The sequence below is a fragment of the Epinephelus lanceolatus genome, chromosome 15 (assembly GCF_041903045.1).
Source record: "Epinephelus lanceolatus isolate andai-2023 chromosome 15, ASM4190304v1, whole genome shotgun sequence".
Classification (NCBI taxonomy): domain Eukaryota; kingdom Metazoa; phylum Chordata; class Actinopteri; order Perciformes; family Serranidae; genus Epinephelus; species Epinephelus lanceolatus.
The window spans coordinates 40,037,984-40,056,527 of record NC_135748.1 but is presented as its reverse complement, the minus strand read 5'-3'; the positions used below and the strand labels follow the sequence as shown (position 1 = coordinate 40,056,527).

The 18,544-nt window shown below is 42.5% G+C and overlaps 1 protein-coding gene across 1 annotated transcript in view; it reads right to left on the bottom strand.

The window, feature by feature from the left end:
* ehd4 (EH-domain containing 4) overlaps positions 1–18,544 on the bottom strand; it is a 48,154-nt gene that overhangs the window by 15,418 nt on the left and 14,192 nt on the right. Inside the window, exons 2-3 of the mRNA XM_033642635.2 lie at positions 17,378–17,554; positions 14,225–14,322 (exon numbers count right to left, since the gene is read on the bottom strand). Coding sequence (XP_033498526.1) covers positions 14,225–14,322; positions 17,378–17,554 — 275 coding nt within the window. The remainder of the gene's footprint in view (positions 1–14,224; positions 14,323–17,377; positions 17,555–18,544) is intronic.

Here is an 18,544-nt window from a genome sequence, read left to right as displayed (position 1 = left end):
CTTTAAAATACAGTTTACACTACAATCACACAAACGCCAGCCGGAGTGTACATACATGACTATAGAGCCAGTGTACCTGAACACACACACACAGAAACACCTTCAGTAAACACGCAGCTTTATTTATTAATACAGCAACACGTCAGCCTCCAGACTTTCACTGCAGTCTGACAACTGTAGCTTTAAAACAGAGACATCAGACCTTTTGGGGCGTCGGTGGATGCCACTTTGCTGCATGTCACTCCCTCTCTCCCCCCCTTTCACACTTAACTGTCCTGTCCATTAAAGGTAAAAAATGCCCAAAAAATATCTTTAAAAAAGAGAGACATCAGACCTTTTTAAATCAACACATGGACAGAAAATCTGTCAATTAAAGAACGTCTCAAGTCCTGCAGAGCTCAGGACAGAATTATTAAAACAAGTTAAACTACATCCCAATTCTTCACTCCTTCAGAAACAGACTTTCAAATCATTTTTGATCAATTAATCTTTGATGCTACGGCGTGTTCTCATGTCTCCTGCATCAGATTTCAACCTAAACATCAACATGGAGGCACTGCTGTTCACACTTATAACATCACTGCAGGGTGACACACCTCTGACTGTTTGTGGACACAACACACACACACACACACACTCATGCCATCATGTCGTACGATGATCACAGGACAGTGACACACCTCCTGCTGCAGCTGGCTCCTCTCATGTTAACCTGATTATATCAGCTTGGATTAAATACTGTGTCAGCTGGTTTTAATGCATCGCCCTCCTCGTCTAACTGAGCTGCTCTCATATCAAACACGCACAACAAAATTAAATCTGTCTTCAGCAGAAACTTCTTCTCAAACACTAAAAATATCCACAACTCTCCCTGCACGACTGCGCTGGAGAAAAAGAAATATATTAGAGTTCAAAAAAGACAGCAACTGTTGAAATACAAAAAAAATTAAATTTAAACCTACGTTAGATTTGTTTTTAGAGTGTCGGCAAGTGGGACATGATGATGATAAAGTGATCAGATCTGATCATATTGTTCCAGTTACAGTTGATCGACGATGAAAGATGTTGAGCTTCTTTGTTTTATATGTGTGTCGTATGTTTTGTTTGGTTGTCAGGTATTGCGAGTTCTTATTCTGTGGATGCAGGACGTCGATATGATGCAGATTATATATATTGGGAAATCACAAAAAAAAAAAAAAAAGACGTTTGTTGGTGGGTTCAACATGTGGAAACTAGTCTCACGTAGCCAGACCTATATCTACAGCACTGTGCCAGCACTTGAGAAAGATCTGAGAAAAAACACTGACTTGTTTTGTTTCTCTAAACCAATCACAGATGATGCCCTTGCGAGCGTCATGGGGGAACACACACGCAGTGACAGGGCTAAGTGTTAGCATCACATGGCTAACATTATCTAATGGTTGGAGCTGAGCCGTTTCAGTATCGGTGTGGTATGTTTGATGGGACCGTTTAAAGGCTCAGTGTTTGATGGTAGCCCTGCTGCTGTGTTTGCTCACACTGTTATGCTCATATTGTGTTTTATGAGGACCTTGACGAAGGCCACAAGCTGAAACATTTAACAATTACGTTTCCTTTTTTTTTCTATCAGTGTTGCTGGAGTTTTGACCTCCTCATGCAAAGCAGGATTTACTCTGGTTGTGCAGAATCAGCTGCGCTGGGAAGTGTTCCAGCCTGAAATTGTCCCTTCATGAATAAATGATGTCTAAAGGTGCCTCATGCTGTCGGCTCTGAGAGGAGGAACAGCTTCTCTCCTCAGCTTCACGTTACACCTGCAGGTTCAGGTGTTTGTCCCTGGAGATGTGACGATGCTGTGTCAGTTAATGAGTGAACCAGTGGTAAATACATTTCCTGCAGAGCTACGAGGCTCATTCCGGCTGAACGCAGACAGAAAACTCTCCTGCAGGGTTTAATAACTGACGACTGATTACTTAACTTGTTCCACTTCCCGTTCAAAGGGAAACACCTTCAGTCTAACAATACTACTTCCTCTCAGTGCTGAAACTCACTGTATTTACGTCTTGGAAAAAATGTGTTTAGAGTTCAACAGAGGAAACCTGAGGTAAATGAATGGGGGCTGGTTAGAAATGCAGGAAAAACACATAATTCCTAAAACACTCCAAACTGCTTCACTACAGGCAGTCCAGACTACAAACAGGAGACTTACAGTCTCTCACTGAGGAACGGCAAAGAGAGCCAGACAAAATGTTTCTGCAAACCACAGATCCGTTACATTTGTACATAATTATGTAGAGGATATGTTGAAACTTCATATTTCAACACTGCTGTGGCTAATGTGGTCAAATCACTTTGTTATGGTTAAGAAAATATCTTATTTTGGCTGAAAATACCCAGTTTAGAGGCGCAATCCCTGCTGGAAACACAGTGATGTCTTTTTCTTGGCACCACCACAGCTGGCAAACAGCACCAGGCCACTAAAAACACCCACATTTGGTGCCCAAATATCTGTCAGAAACACAGCAATGACTCCCTAATCACAACTGGTTTTGTTGTTTATTTGTCTTGAACAGTGATCTGCAGCTTGGCAGGTGTCACTCCATCCACCATCCCCTCCACCTCCAGATGACAAAGGCAGCTTATATACTACGTCACTTTAGAAACATTGATATGTAGGGGTGGGAATCTGCAGGCACCTCACGATTCGATTCCATTATGATTCAGAGGGTAATGATTCGATAATAAAATGATTATCAATGCATCAAAATGTTTGATTGTTTGGTTAATGCTGCAGCATGTCTTGGTCAGCTGGTTTACGTGCCGATCGCTGCTCCTCTTGTCAAGGTTAGTCTCTGGGTGATGGTGTAAGGAAGTATTCACAACATACTTCATTTTCGCCTCGCAGATGGAATTATTTAGACATTAAATTAAAACAAGCTGCAACCACTGTCTTTTGTGAAGATGAATTAATACAAGTTAACTTCAGCTTGTCCGCGCTGTAGACTGTCCGAGTGCTACGCTGACTTCGCAGTTGAGTTCCACCTCTTTTGTTCCGTCAACATCATGTTAGTGAATCGATGCCGAATTGTCAACGTCTGCATCGCAATGCATCCGAGAATCGATGTAACGTGTTAGTGGATTTGCAACATGTTCTTCTGGCTGTGGGGCTGCCAATATCACCGTAAAACCTTCTCATGTATATCTGGGCTTTGACTAAATTTCTAAATATTGCTAGCGAATCTGATGAGAGGAAACTGTCACTAATATGACATCACTGCTTACTAGTGTAGAAGTTGTTAATTCGGCCAGGAGTAGGCAACCCATGGCTTCGGAGCCACATGCGGCTCTTTAGCCTCCTTCCATCAGTGTCAATTTTGCTGACAAAAAATTTATGTCAATGACCTTTTTTGCATGACGAAAACAAGACGATGACAAGCTAAAAATAGACCTTGATCATACAAACTAAGTCAAAATCTATGTTTCATTTTGGTTGACTAGGCAAGACATGGTGAAAATGTTCGTGGTGGACTAATGGACATTAAAAGCCGAGAACGGCCGTGCTTGTAATTTTCTTCAAATGCCAATTGAGCGACAGGCTGGTAAACTCCAGTAAATAGTCTGCGCCAGGATGTTTAACTAGCTGCTAAACGGCAGTGGAGCAAGCAGCCACTGGCTGCCTGACTTCCCAGCAGATCCCCGCAGGCCTCCACAGGTTTGTGGGTTGATGGTGTTTGACAGGCAGGTAGGAGGCTCAGTTATCTGTGAGTGTAGCTGTGCTGTAAGTAAACAGTCTGAACTCAGATCAGTTTTCTCTGACAGAGATGAAAGTTTAGTTTGAATCACCAACTCTGTGAGAGGACACCAGTTTAAACCTCCAGACTAACATGTTGCACATGAAGAAAGAATTCAGGCTTTAATGAAGTTACAGAAAATAAACTTTGCAGTCGTATTCTTTCTGTGGAACAGTGATGCCACGCTGGTCACTGAGTTCATTTACTGGAGCAGGACTGAAGAAAACCAGTGAAACCAGAGACCAGGACTGGGCTGGATGAACTGGAGTGGGTGGGACAGAGGAGGACAGAGTCCAGGGATGAAGGGAGGGATAACTGGCTGAAAGCCCAGGGGGCTGAGCTGTCACATTTAAGAAGTTAAGTTAGGCTCAGATCCAACAGTGACTCAATGAAACACTGAGATTTAAACCCCAGAAGAAGAAGAGAGGAGAGAAAGAAGAGAAGGAAGATGAATAGAGGTGAAGTGAAAAGTGAATAGATTGGAAGGGAGGAGAAGTTAAACAAAATGTAGCGAAGAAGAGTGAGAAGAAAAGAAGAACAAAAAACTGAAAAGTGAAGTGAAGGTGGGAAAATTAGGTGAAAAGTAATTAAGTCAAGGAAAGACAGAACTGGGTAAAAGTGAAGTGGAGAAAAATGAAGCGAAAATAAGAGAAATAATCTGGGAAAAAGGATTATGATTACAAACTAACCTCCTGAGACTGCAGCTTTCATTTGATTTGTATCTTTAATGTCTCCTAGCTCTATTTGGGATGAGAACGGAGTAACAAGTATAAAAAACTAATCATTGTCTTTGAACAGTAAATCGTTTCTTAAAACTAGAATTACCTCCTGGCGGTTTGATGCCTCTGCGAATCACTCAAGCTGAAGTTACACATTACATCCATGTCAGTGAAAACATGGACGCTTCACACAGTATCTGACCAAATGTCTCCTCTTCTGTTCCTGAGATATGCCGCTGCGTAATGGACAGAACACTATATCCTCCTGAGACCTGAACTATTGTTTGGTAGGCATTTTTAATTTCTCCTAGCTATATGGGATCAGTAGGACCTGAAAGAGTAAAAAAAAAAAAAAAAAAAGAAGTCTAAATGCCCTTAAACGAGTACTTCCTAATTAACAGTGTCTTAGCTTGTTACTGTTGCTAAAATTGGTCAAATTTGTTGCCATATCAATCTACGAACATTATTAATCATAAATAAACATGTGTCAAACATAAAATGTGATCAGGTTTTGGACCTTGTTCACTTTTGTGCAGCTGCAGACTAGGACATTAACAGAAAAGTCGATTTGTCGATGTGTCAACGTCAGTGGCACAAGTCGACACCCCCCAGGAGGAGTCGACAAGTCGTGTGTTTTTTCCCCTCTCTCTCTCTCTGTGTGTGCTTGTGTACGGAATGCAATCGCTGCCTCTGACTGGCTTAAGGCCCGAACATACTCGGGCGGAACGTAGGCGGAAAAGACTCAGCAGAGGTCCGCACAGACTCAAAGCAGACGTCCGCAAGCCCAGTGCGCGCAAAGCTCAGATTTTACAACCGCGCGGACTCCGCTCCCGCACCAGTGACTGCTCGGCATGTATTTTTCACATTGTAGGGATTTTTCACGGACATTTTTACAGGAAACTACAACGCGGAAGTGCGCTCGACTATGAAAGCCCGAATGACTAGTACGCCCGAGTATGTTCGGGCCTGAGAGTGACAGACACACATCACATGTGTGGAGATACTTCACTTTCCTCCGCCGTGTCAATGTGATGACATCAAATGACTTGTCGACTCGACTTAGACTTTATTGACAGATAAGTTGACCTGAAAAAAATCAAAGTCGTTAATGCCCTACTGCAGACTGACTTGGCAGAGATGGCTGCCATCTTGTTTTTACATGGATTTGTGTATTTTGGTCTTACTACCACTAGATGGCACAAGAAAGTGTCCACAGACGAGGACAACAGGTCTAAATTAAGAAGAATGAAGTTTACGGTCAAGAAAAGCCAAAATGTGATGCCGTCATACGAGGATGCAGGGTCTCGGGAGGACAGTGTCAGACTAAAGTTGACCTTTGACCTTTTGGACATAAAAGGTCACTTCATCACTATAAGCTTTTAGACTTTTGTGAGAATGTTTGCCATAATCACTGTATGAACTCATGCAGTTTGGCCAAAAACATGTTTTGTGAGGTCACAGTGACCTTGATCTTGGACTGACAAATTCTAATCAGTTTATTGTTCAGTCCAAGTGGACGTTTTTGATAAATGTAGAGAAATTCCCTCTAGGTGTTCTTGAGATATTGCATTCGCGAAATTGAGACAGTCACAAGGTAACAGTGACCTTGACCTTTGACCACCAAAATCTAATCAGTTCACCCTTGAGTCCAAGTGGACATTTGTGCCAAGTTTGAAAATATTCCCTCATGGCGTTCTTGAGATATCGCGTTCAGGAGAATGGGACAGATGGAAGGAAGGAAACAATGTCTGGGCTGGAGGCATGAAAAATGATGTCCTCACACGAGGTCAATGGGTTTATTTTTATTAGCGTGTAATAATAAATAAAACTGATATTTGCAGTAAATTACTGGCGGCCGGTTGCCTTGCTTTTACAGTAAATTACTGTATCATTTTTACAGTGAATTATTGTGCAATGACAGCTGTGTATTACGATCTTACAGTAGCTACATCCATATATTACTGTGATTAAGCAGTATGCTCCTGAAGAATTACCATATTTAACTGTAGCCTCACAGTAAAAGCCCACCACATTACTGTATTTACCTATAACTTCACAGTTTACATGTATTTATTACTGTGATTTAGCAGTGTGCGCCTGTAAAATTACTATATTTAGCTGTAATCTCACAGAAATTGTACATCAGAGTACTGAGTTAGTAGTTTGCTTCTTCACAATTACAGTCCAAATTCTATACAGTAAAATATCTAATGGTACATTTACAGTAAATTACTGGCTACTAGTTGCATGTGAGCAACTCAGTAGCCAGTAGGTCGGAAGCTCTGGTTGTCAAAGGGTGGGACATTCTTGTGGACTGACCGACCAGCAGAACACACACCAGAGCTGCTGGCTGCAGCTAATAAACTCCATATTTACTGACCAGGTATGTATGAATGTGTCTTCTATTTCTGATGAGGCAGAATTCAAACAGACAAACATCCCAGATATTCCTGAAGTCATGAACCCAAGTGATGTCACTGCATGAAATTAAATAAAGACATAAAGTTTCCCTCCTTGTTCGCCATGAAGCGTGCCGCTGCAGACAGACTCCACCCTCTGATGGAAGCAGCAGACCAGGCTGAACTTTTCTGACCACATCAGCCAACCGGGCAAACAGCAGCAGCTCCACCCTGCAGACGATCTGCAGCCAAACATGCAACAGCAACGTTTCCATGAAACATATTTTTAAAAAGCCTCCATACGGCTCAGAGGCTCGACTGCTAACATATGAAGGAACAACATGGATGCTCCAGTCAGTGTTTGGGTTTTTTTACTTTCAAGCTGGGAACCTCTGCAGTTGTGCTGAGTAAAGGCCCCTAATTTTATTCCTTTATATCCACCATTATGAAGAAAGAACATTCTTTGCTAGCTTGATGCTAATGACAGTAACGTTAACTCAGAGGGTTGATAAAGTGCCTCTGCTGTTTCACACCATCATTTTTCCTTTTAATTCTGTGTGGTAACATCCCTAGAGGAAATATCCCTGGGGTGCTGCTGCCGTACAGTCTTCTAAGCAACATATATTGCTCTGTGTTCTTATTGGTCAAAGTGACGGCTGCTAGACTTTCTAGACTTTCTGTCAGGAGGTCGTGAGGTGTCTCAGACGCAGCGGTGGTTTCACTACAAGAGATGAAACTAAGAATTACTGTGCACCGTTCATGATCTGAGACTCATTGTTGAGGTGGAGAAATATCTCAAGCTAAACGACTCACAATCCCGTCATTATAGAGACAACGGCCAAAAAGATACGTCTTGGCGAGTCACAGCTCTGGAGATCGGCTCTTCAGGTGAGAAATCGAGTTTCATTAGAGGATGTCCACACATGATTTGACGCTAACGCAGACGTGGAGGACGTACAGATCTTTCAGTAAAAGTAATAATAACTCTGCGTGGTCGTCTGTTAACAAGCTGCAGGGCGACGTGTCCGGTGTGTGCTAGGAATGGCACTTTTCGTGCGTCACATGACAGGCTGCGGCGACGCCTGTGTTTTCAGCTTTAGTCTCAAAGGAAACTGCACCAACATGTCAACATTTTGGGTTTGAAGCCGTAGATAGAGATGAGCTGAAAAACAGACGAGGTAACGTGTGAACACAGCAGGAAAAAGTCTCTCATTATGTTCAATATGTTCCTCAGGAGCAGCTGCAGAGTCAAGTGTGAGACCTGGTGACAAAACTCGGTATAAACAAGTCCTTTGCTTGGCTTAATATGAACAGCCGTCATGTATGGTCTCATGTTTCCTGGTGAATAAGTTAATAAAAGTTATCTCCTGTTGATCACCTAATAGATAAATAGTTTCAGCATTACTCGATGATGAACGGGAAGGAGGATTTCTCTCAACTTTATTATTGCAGAATAATTCCACTGAAACTATGATTTCAATCATGATTCATGAACTCTGATCGGAAAAACTTAAACTGAGCGTGACGATATGACATAAGTGTGACAAAACACGCTGAACTCATACAGCTAACACACGCACTTTCTTCTGCAGCAAATCACACGTGCAGTCTGACGAAACAAACACAGAGGTCGACACCTCGACACACAGGTGGTCAGATCACACATGCGAACTGTAAATCAGCTGCAGAACACACACATGTGCACTTCAACATGTCGACGGTGTCCAGACTGCTGAATATGACTGAATGTGTGTGTGTCAGAGCAGTAGCTGTGATCTCACTGAACCTTCAGCGTCTGTATGGTGGAGTTTAATCTGTCAGTGATGCTGCTGACGTCAGCCTGCCTCTGTGCGTGTGTGTGTGTGTGTGTGTGTGTGTGTGTGTGTTGAATGTCTTCAGGAGGAATTTAGCCTCAGCTGAGCGGCTCTCTAAATGTTTCCAGATGGAGGGAACGCCCCGCTGCAGCTTCCTGTGGCCCTCAGTCCCTCCCTCTAATCCTCCCTCCATCCACCCCTCCACCCGTCCAGCTGAGGTCTTTAACTGATGCTGTCATCCAGGCTGACTCAATACAAGAGCAACAGGGACACAGCGCAGCAGGAGACAGTATATAATGTCTATAGAGAACAAGAGGAACATACCATAAAGAAACCAGAATTACCACCTCACAGTTGTTGCTATAGTTTATGTCTAGGTCTGTCCACACTCATATGTAGCCATGACAGAAAGAAACAATAAACAACAAATTCTAAAACATGGATGCTTCACTTGGTCAATTTGGTCCATATTGACATGATGACATCACACAGTTGCTGCAGATTTGTCGGCTGCACGTCCATGATGAGAATCTCCCGTTCCAGCACATCCCAAAGGTGCTCTATTGGACTGAGATCTGGTGACTGTGGAGGCCACTGGAGTACAGTGAACTCATTGTCATGTTTGAGATGATGTGAGCTTTGTGACATGGTGCGTTATCCTGCTGGAAGTAGCCATCAGAAGATGGGTACACTGTGGTCATAAAGGGATGGACACGCTCAGCAACAATACTCAGGTAGGCTGTGGTGTTTAAACCATGCTCAGTTGGTACTAAGAAAATCTCCCCCACACCATTACACCACCAGCAGCAGCCTGAAGCGTTGATACAAGGCAGGATGGATCCATGCTTCCATCTGAATGTGGTTTTTCCAATCTTCTATTGTCCAGTTTTGGTGAGAAAACCCGTGTGAATTGTAGCCTCAGTTTCCTGTTGTTAGCTGACAGGAGTGGCACCTGGTGTGGTCTTCTGCTGCTGTAGCCCATCTGCTTCAAGGTTGGACAAGGTGTTGTTGCTTCAGAGATGCTCTTCTGCACACCTTGGTTGGAACCAGTGCTTATTTGACTTCCTGTTGCCTTTCTATCATCTTGAACCAGTCTGGCCATTCTCCTCTGACCTCTGGCATCAACAAGGCATTTTGGCTCACTGGATATTTTCTCTTTTTGGGACCATCCTCTATAAACCCTAGAGATGGTTGTGCTGAAAATCCCAGTAAATACTCAGAGCAGCCCGTCTGGCACCAACAACCATGCCACGTTCAAAGGCACTTACATCACCTTTCTTCATCATTCTGATGCTCAGTTTGAACTTCAGCAGCTCGTCTTCCATGTCTACATGACTAAATGCTGCCACATGATTGGCTGATTAGCTATTTGCATTAACAAGCAGTTGAACAGGTGTACCAAGAAAGTGGCCAGTGAGTGTATATAGCCTACCGTCATCATTAATTTATTTAATATTTAATACACATGCACTGAAGTGAAAAATACTGGTTTTATTTCTGTAAAATAGTTATTATTGCAGGGCAGAGGAGAAATATCAACAGCTGATAATAAACAGTGGTGTATAAAGAAATAAAAATGATTCAAACACTGTAAAAAGTTGCATTTTTCTGCTTACTGCCTCCTCATCCCAAATGTTCCCTCCAAAAGAAATGTGTATTTGAAGATCCAGCTGTCATCGAGCTCACAGATCTCTTTCTCTGCCAGATTTGTAACAACTTCTCTTCTACAGCAGATGGATCTTTGTCTCTGCTTCCTCCCGAGGGCTGTCTTCAGTTTTCTACCTCCTCAACAACACATCAGAACATCCAACACAGTGAAGAGTAAAACTCTTTTAAAAAAAAAGAGTTCCTCTGCTGAAAGCACAAGAGGACTCCAGGAGGACCCCCTTCGTAATGGCTCAGCGAGGACTAACAGGACTGTTTCCCACAGAACACCACGCTGTGCATTTGAGATATTTTACTTTAACTGTTTGGCTCTAAAGTCTCATTTAAAACCTCCAGGAAACAGTCCAAACTGTAGGAGTTGATAAAAACATTGATCCCACAAAGCAAACCAACAATGTTTCTATTCTGTGGAAGTTTTCAGACACACAGGACTGACTGAAGCAGCAGCAACCAAAACTAACTGCTGAATTTAAACACTTTAAAGATGCAGTTCTACTAATGGCCACTAGATGCTATCTCCAAAAAAGAGCCTTGAATTACCCCCTCATGGTTGTATGCCTCATTGAACCAGTCATTTTTCCCTGACAGTTTCCATCCATGTCTCTAAAAACATGCACACCTTCACCCCGACAGCACAGAAGATCTATACAATCAGGATTAGAGTCACCAATTCAGTATCTGACCAAATGTCTCCTCTTCTGTTCCAGAAGAAAAGTGTTTTATGAAGAACAGTATGAGGTCACAATGAAGATGACCTTTGACCTTTTGGATATAAAATGTTATCACATCATCACCAATTTTGTCATAATCATGAGTATGAATTCTTGCGGTCAGGCCATGGTCACAGTGACCTGGAACTTTGACCTACGACCACCAAATCCTGATCTGTTTATTCTTGAGTTCAAGTGGACGTTTGTGCCAAATTCGAAAAAATTCTCTCAAGGCCTTCTTGAGATATCGGGTTTACAAAGCTGAGACGGAAGCAAGGTTATAGTGACCTTCACCTTTGACGATCAAATTCTTATCAGTTCATTGATGAGTCCAAGTGAACGTTTTTGCCAAATTTGATGAAATTCTCTATAGCTGTTCTTGAGATATCACATCCACAAGAATGAGACTGACAAGGTCACAGTGACCTTGATCTTTGACCTTTGACCACCAAATTCTAAGCAGATCACACTTGAGTCCAAGTGGATGTTTGTGCTAAATTTGAGGACATTCCCTCGAGGTGCTCTTGAGATATCGTGTTCACAAGAATGAGAGTGACGCCTTAGATAGGACGTTGAATAATGGCCAGAAAAGTGTTTATTGCATTACATTATGATGTCACAGTGAAGCTGACCTTTGACCTTTTGGATATAAAATGTTCATCATTTTATCCTGTTAGACATCTGTGTGACATTTTGTCATAATTAGCGTAAGAGTAATTTAATAATATAATAAAAACTCAGAGAGCATTTTTAAGAGAGCCCGTCAGCACACATAAAGTGCCTGTCTATGAGATATAAAATGTCTGAAGTATTATCAAGGAACAGTCTAGTTTCCTGGAGAGATTCCTACAGTTACTCTACACTCAGACAAAACTGCTGAATTCCTTTGAGATGATACTAAAGGACAGTTCATTGAAATGTGTGAATATTGCAACCTCAGCAGCTGACTGAGCTTCTCTTTCCTGAGAAATAAAACTGAAGTTGACAGAGAAAGTTCTTTTTTTAATATTGAAAACTCTTCAGCCGTGGATCAGCTTGCAACTGAACATGTAGCCCACGCACTGAAGTCCCCTGTTATTTTTGCTGCATGTGTTTTTCCACAGCAGGGCAGGTAAAAGAAGTTCACCTGTTGGAGGTGAGCTGTTTGCAGAGGTGCAGTAAGAGCCTGTTGTCTGCAGCTCTTCATCAACATCTCACTGTGGCTGTTTCTGATTTTACCCTTCTCCTCGCTGTATTATTAGACTTGCCTTTATTGAAGAAAAGCTGCTAGCAAAGTTCTGCTAATTCCTCTAATTTCCTGTAGATTCTTCACAATAAAAGTCCCATTATTCTGTTATGTAAAAACTTTAATTGTGAAGCAGCAAAATAAGGAAATGTTGAGTTTTCGAGTAGCAACTTCACAGAACCGGCTCTAATCCGGCTGATAACCTTTCTCTCTCCTGCAGACAGAGGGGAGGAGAGTCTCACAAGACACACAGCCTGTTCAGGTGAGTCATTGGGGATTGGTTGTGGTTGGGGAGACGTCACCGCTACCTGCTTGAGGGCGGGCGGCCTGATTTTTGGACCTACTCCAGAGAAGTGGAAAAGGCCCACAGTATTGTACAGGTGCTACTGCAGTAACTTCATCCATCTCACAGACTGATTTAGCGTAGTTTGTGCAACATATAGACCGATGTCACACTGAAGACAAATGAAGAGACAGATTAAACAGAGGAGCAGCTCTGTGTCTCTCTGAGTGTTGATGGAGAAACTGTGAGTACACACCGATCCTCACCATCAGTTAATACAGATGTGTAATTGTTTGATTCTCAGCAGTGTTTCTCTGATAACTGCTGTCGATCAGTTTCTCTGGTTTCAGATCTGCATTTGTAAATTGTGGTGGTTAAACATCCGCAGCAGTGAATCATCAGAGGAAACAGACCGAGAGATAAAACAGGAACCAGGAGAAAAGAGGGATTTACAATTTCACAAAAAACTTTTTGCTGTGGAAAACCCCTCCACATCAGGTCTGGTTTGTCCTGAGGAAAGGTTATGGAGTCATCACAATTATTTGAGGGGTTCATCCTCTGCAGAGCACTAACGAGATCAGGACATTTAATGATGTAAACTTTAAATCTACTGACTGAGAAGAGACCTTTCCTTCAGTGTACTTTACTCTTTGAAAGTGAGGAGGGGGGACTTTCCCCTGTCATGCTGTGAAAATATATTTTTGTCCCTTTCACTTTTCAGTCTCAGTTTTACTCACTAAAATTCACCGAACAGTGTTTTGCGACAGTCAGGCTTTCTGAACAAATAGGTTTGACCAGCAGCAGTTAGTGATTCAGACTTTTGATGACCTCATTTATTAGTGGAGTTATTTTGGGCTGTATGCAGAGCTGGATGTTAGCGCTGCTGCTGTGTTAGCTCGTACTAACTGGGTGAACTTTCTCGGGGGAGAGCGGCTCCACTGACAGTGGGGACAGAAAGTTTGCTGATCCAGTGGTTGGGACAGTCTGAGATCAATCCCAGCGCAGAAAGGATTGTGTTCAGGTATTGTTTGATTGGAGACATTTTGAAAGACGTGGCAAATCAACTCCGACTGGCTGCGTTAGACAGATCAGATCCTGAGAGACGGAGTCTGGGCTTTTCTGAGGCGCGTTCACAAGTTGTTTTCAAAGCATGCATGCCTTATTGCACGAACCAAATCTTGGTCAAAGCTTGCCATTGTCAGCGTGTAGGTTGCAGCTCAGAGGCTGATGTCGACGTAGCAAAGGGCTTTTGAAAACGGTAACATGCAGACAGTAGAAAGGAGGAAGAATGGTGGCCTAAAAAGCCGACAAATTTCAAGTTTATAGTCACACTTTACATCCGGTGAGTCAGACTACCTCTCTCTATAACGTGTCAGAGCGGCTCCCTGATCTGTCAGGATGCTGTGACCTCTGACCTCTGCTGCCACTCGGTCTCCGGTGTTTAAACTGAAGCTCTGACTAATGAATGAATAAACAGCAGTTTGGATCCCAGGGGGCCGACCGCGCTCTGACTTCATACAATATGAGGAAGTGAAAGAATCTCAAGGACTATTACACAACGACACAGAGGGGCAGCAGCTTAGTCAGCTGACACACACACACACACACACACACACACACATACACACACAGAGTTCATTACCTCTGCTGATTCGCTGTTTCTCTCCTGACAGGATACCAGGCGTGTCGATGATGCTGATGCTCTGAAGAACCTGATTGTTCATCTGAGAGCAGATGAACCTGAAAACACACACACACACACACACACACACACACACACACACACACACACACACACACAGGAGAGAGTGATACAGATATGTCAGACTGTTAATTTGCTTATTTCAGGTTTCTGTTTTACAACCTTGATTTTCACTGTTATTGAGTTTTATTAACAGCAAAGTGATTTTTTTTCCCTGCGGCTAGTGGTTTTAGTCAACAAAAACTGCAAAGACAAACCGTCACATTTTACACGTATAAGTGCTGAACGACAACAACAATGGAGGAGAAATCTATTGATGTACTGTCTAAGTATTACAGGGTGTCTACAGATAAAACCAAGATAAATTTAAGACTTTCAAAGGACATGTATTAATATATGTTTCCTTTCATAAACCCACACAGACTGGCGTGTCTGCCATCTCTCCCTGCATGCTTCAGCCATCCCCTAGTCAATAAAAACATAATTTAATTAGGAATTAAAGACGTTAGCTGTATCAAAAGGACCCCTGTCTCACTTCCTGGTTTCAATGAAGGCAGAAAAGCTGCTCAAGTTCTGGTGAGCTTTTTAATTCCTGGTAAATTAATTAAATAATATTAGTATCGGGTGTGTCTCAACCATGACGTGCCAAATCCGTAGCCCTTCTAAATCCAAACTACATAAGGATTACGGTTTAAGAATGAGTATAGGCAACTTTTTGTTGACTCTGTACGACGTCAATGCCGTCAGATCTCTGACACCCATCATGTGTGCTGTTAAAGAAAAAATTCACTGGGAGGTTGACCCATCACAGCGTTAAACAGTCAAGACTTTGTTCTTTTAAAATATATTTTCCAGCTGAGTTGAAGATGTAAAAATTAAAATCAAATTCTCAAGGATGGGTGACAAACTACCTCTGAACTTTATTAACTCTAAAGTTTGATCCAGGAGATCATCGTCATCCTGTAGAGTCTGATACAGAGGCATCAGTATTAAATTGAGTCTGTTTCATAATTGGTTTAAAACTTCTTGTCGTGGCTTAAAATAGCGATCCGCTTCTGTGTTTTGATACAGTTGGTCTTTCTACCTTAAGCGTACTGTACCAGAGTACACATGAACCGTATTCAAGACCATCTTTTCAAGTGGACTCAGCAGACCGTGCCCAGGTACGGTTCACAGTGCTCACACTGAAAAACAAACTATTTTTTTGAGTACAGACTAAAACGACTATCTGATGATGTCCGAGTGTGTGTGAGACCTTCCCGTCACCTCGTCATAAATATAAAGTTTAAAGTTAAATTTAGCTGACAGACTGCAGCGGCGGGAAAAAACAAAACTGCCACGGCGACACGTGGTGACGCACACACACTTCCCCCTGGAAACAATAACTTACTGTGGTTCCTCCATCACACCGGGTGGAGATGGGATTCCTGGTTAAAGGAATGTCTCAACTACACACGCCCAATGACACACACACATATTAAAACACACTCTAACACACACTTTTTTTAGGGTCGACTGTCCCTCCACTTCCTGCTGCCAATCTTAGAAATATTTCTGGACAGAGGAAATATGTTTGGACCAGAGTGTTTTCAGCTAAATTTAAACCCCCACTACAAAAGCCTGAGTGTGTGTGTTTACATGTCAGTCAGGAGTGGAGGGGTCATTTCCCGGTTTGTGAATGTTTTGAGGAAAGCAGTGACAGGAGTGTGAAGAGCTGCCAGGATTTAAGTGTGTGTGTGTGTGTGAGAGGCTGGTCCGAAAAGGGAGTCAGGACGTTTTTCAGACCAACAGCAGCAGTACGTCACAAACATGGCTGCGACTAACGATCATTTTCTTTGGGCTCTGTTTGGGTCATGGGTGTAGGTTTCATTCCAACATTGATGGAGGCACATATCGGAGGTCCTGGCGGTCCTCCCCCAGGAAATCTTCAATGTCAAACACTTAGTTGTCATGCTGTGTTCACACTATAAGCAACATAGCAACAGGCTACAATTAATTTTTAATGGAGGCCAGTGACACGCTGCTACGAACCGACACTTATCGCAGCTGATGGGCGTGACGCACTACAAACCACAGTTGAGCAGGCCTCAACTTTTTCCAGTGCTCTAGTGGCGTGGTGAAGTGTCGGCCAATCATCTGTTGTATTTCTAGCTATGGTTCTGTTATTTAATTTTTGTTTGTTTTATTTAATGAGAATAAAGTCATAATGTTTCACTAGAAACAATCCACCTGCCATATAGTGCTCTGTGCATTAAGTTATTGCTCTGCTGATGTGGGAGTATCCCCTTCAGACAAGTAACCCCATTTGGGACTCTCTGGATGATCAAGCATAATACATGACCGTCCCGTGGGCCTACTGAAAAATAAAATGCACTGATATATACAAAACCAATACGCCAAAACACTTTAATGAAACTGGGAAGTAAAATAACATGAATGCACCTTTGTAGTCTGACCTTAACAGGATCGTTAACGTAGCCTTACCTAGCTTGATTTAAGTTTTATTTGCTGTTAAAAGTTTAAAAGTCAACGCATTTGCAATTCATGATTTCCTCCATATTCTGATAAAGTATATCACTTCATGAAAGTGAAAGTAAAATACACAGTATAAGACTGTAAAGATTGGAAACAGGGAACAGTGTAGTAGATTAATTTAACTTAAAATGAATTTAGAGCTGCAAATACATTAATTTACTTTTAGAAAACTAGTGTGACTGTTTGTAGGAACCAGAAACACAAATTAGACATTTGTGTGAAATGTTGTCAAACTTAGTGTATGAATTCTTAAGTTATGGCTATAAAAATGATTTGCGAGGTCACAGTGACCTTGAACTTTGACCTTCAACCACCAATTTCGAATCAGATCATCCTTGTGCCCAAGTGAACGTTTGTGCCAAATTTGAAGATATTCCCTCAAGGTGTTCTTGAGTTATCGCTTTCCTGAGAATGAGACGTTCAGACGTACAGAGGTACAAATTTGACAGACAACCTGTGAACAAAATGCCTCCGGCCACGGCTGTCGCCAGCATGGAGGCATCAAACTAACATATCGTTTATGTTTTCCAGGTGTGTGTGCGTGTGTGTGTGGTTCACCTGTTGAGGAAGGAGTTTCCAAATGCGTTGAGCTTCCTGAAGGGTTTCTTGGGGTCAACCACCAGAGCGTTGCCAGGAACAACACCCTCGTTCTCGCCATACATCACCGCGATGAAGCCGTCAGTGGTCGGCTCCGGACCGATCCGCATCCCTGGAAAATCCTGCTCCAACAGGTACCTGACGAGAGACAGAGAGATTTAATTATTTAGCAGCAGTCAGTGTGTCTCCCCCATCCCCCCTCACCCTTCACCTCCTCACACATTTCCCACATATCCTTTCATCCCAACATCGACCTCTCGCAACGTTTCCCTCGTTAAAGAAAAGTGAGAAAGGAAGGAAGCGATGGAAGATGGCTGCAGTGTCTCCGTCCTCTCGCTTCCTGTTGTCGCAGCAAACATGGACATCAAAGAGAGGAAAACCACCACAGGGAGAGAGGCCATTATTATTATCATAACTCTGTTTACGGTCACACATCATCTCTCGGCACGGTCAACATGTTTCCACTGAGCTGCTGATCCAGGAGGATTTTCACTGATGTTATCAGCTGAGGTCTGGAGAATGATCAGAAGCCTCGGACCACATGCTGCTGGACGTCTGACTGAATACTGCGCTCAGGACTACGGCTGCAACTAGTCGTTTGGTCTACAAACATTACTGCACAGTGAGAAATACCTGGAGCCGTAAGTGACTTCATCAAATGTCTTGTGTTGTCCAACCCAAAAATATTTAATCTACTACAATGTAAGACCAAGGGAAGCAGTTGCTGGTTAATTGTTTGTCCATGGAATAATTGATTAGTTGACTTATCATTGCAGCTCTGACCAGGACACTATTGTGTCTACATGTAAGCAAGCATCACCTAGAAACTAATTTCGTTTGATCTGATTGTTGATGACTCCTGCAACAAGAGTAAGACCTGAATCCTGAACAAGAACGTTGCCATGGCTCCTGACAGACCACAATGACCTCCACTGTTCATCTGCATCCCTTCACTTGTAGCACAGTCAAAATTTTTTCTTCAGCTTCAACTTTATGTATCAATATAGAAGCTTTCATACAACATACATAAATAAAATTGATTGATTGATTGAACCACGCAGCCAAAAAAACAAAAATGGACAAGAAATAAAAAATTTTACCAAAAAAATTACAACAGTAAAACAACCA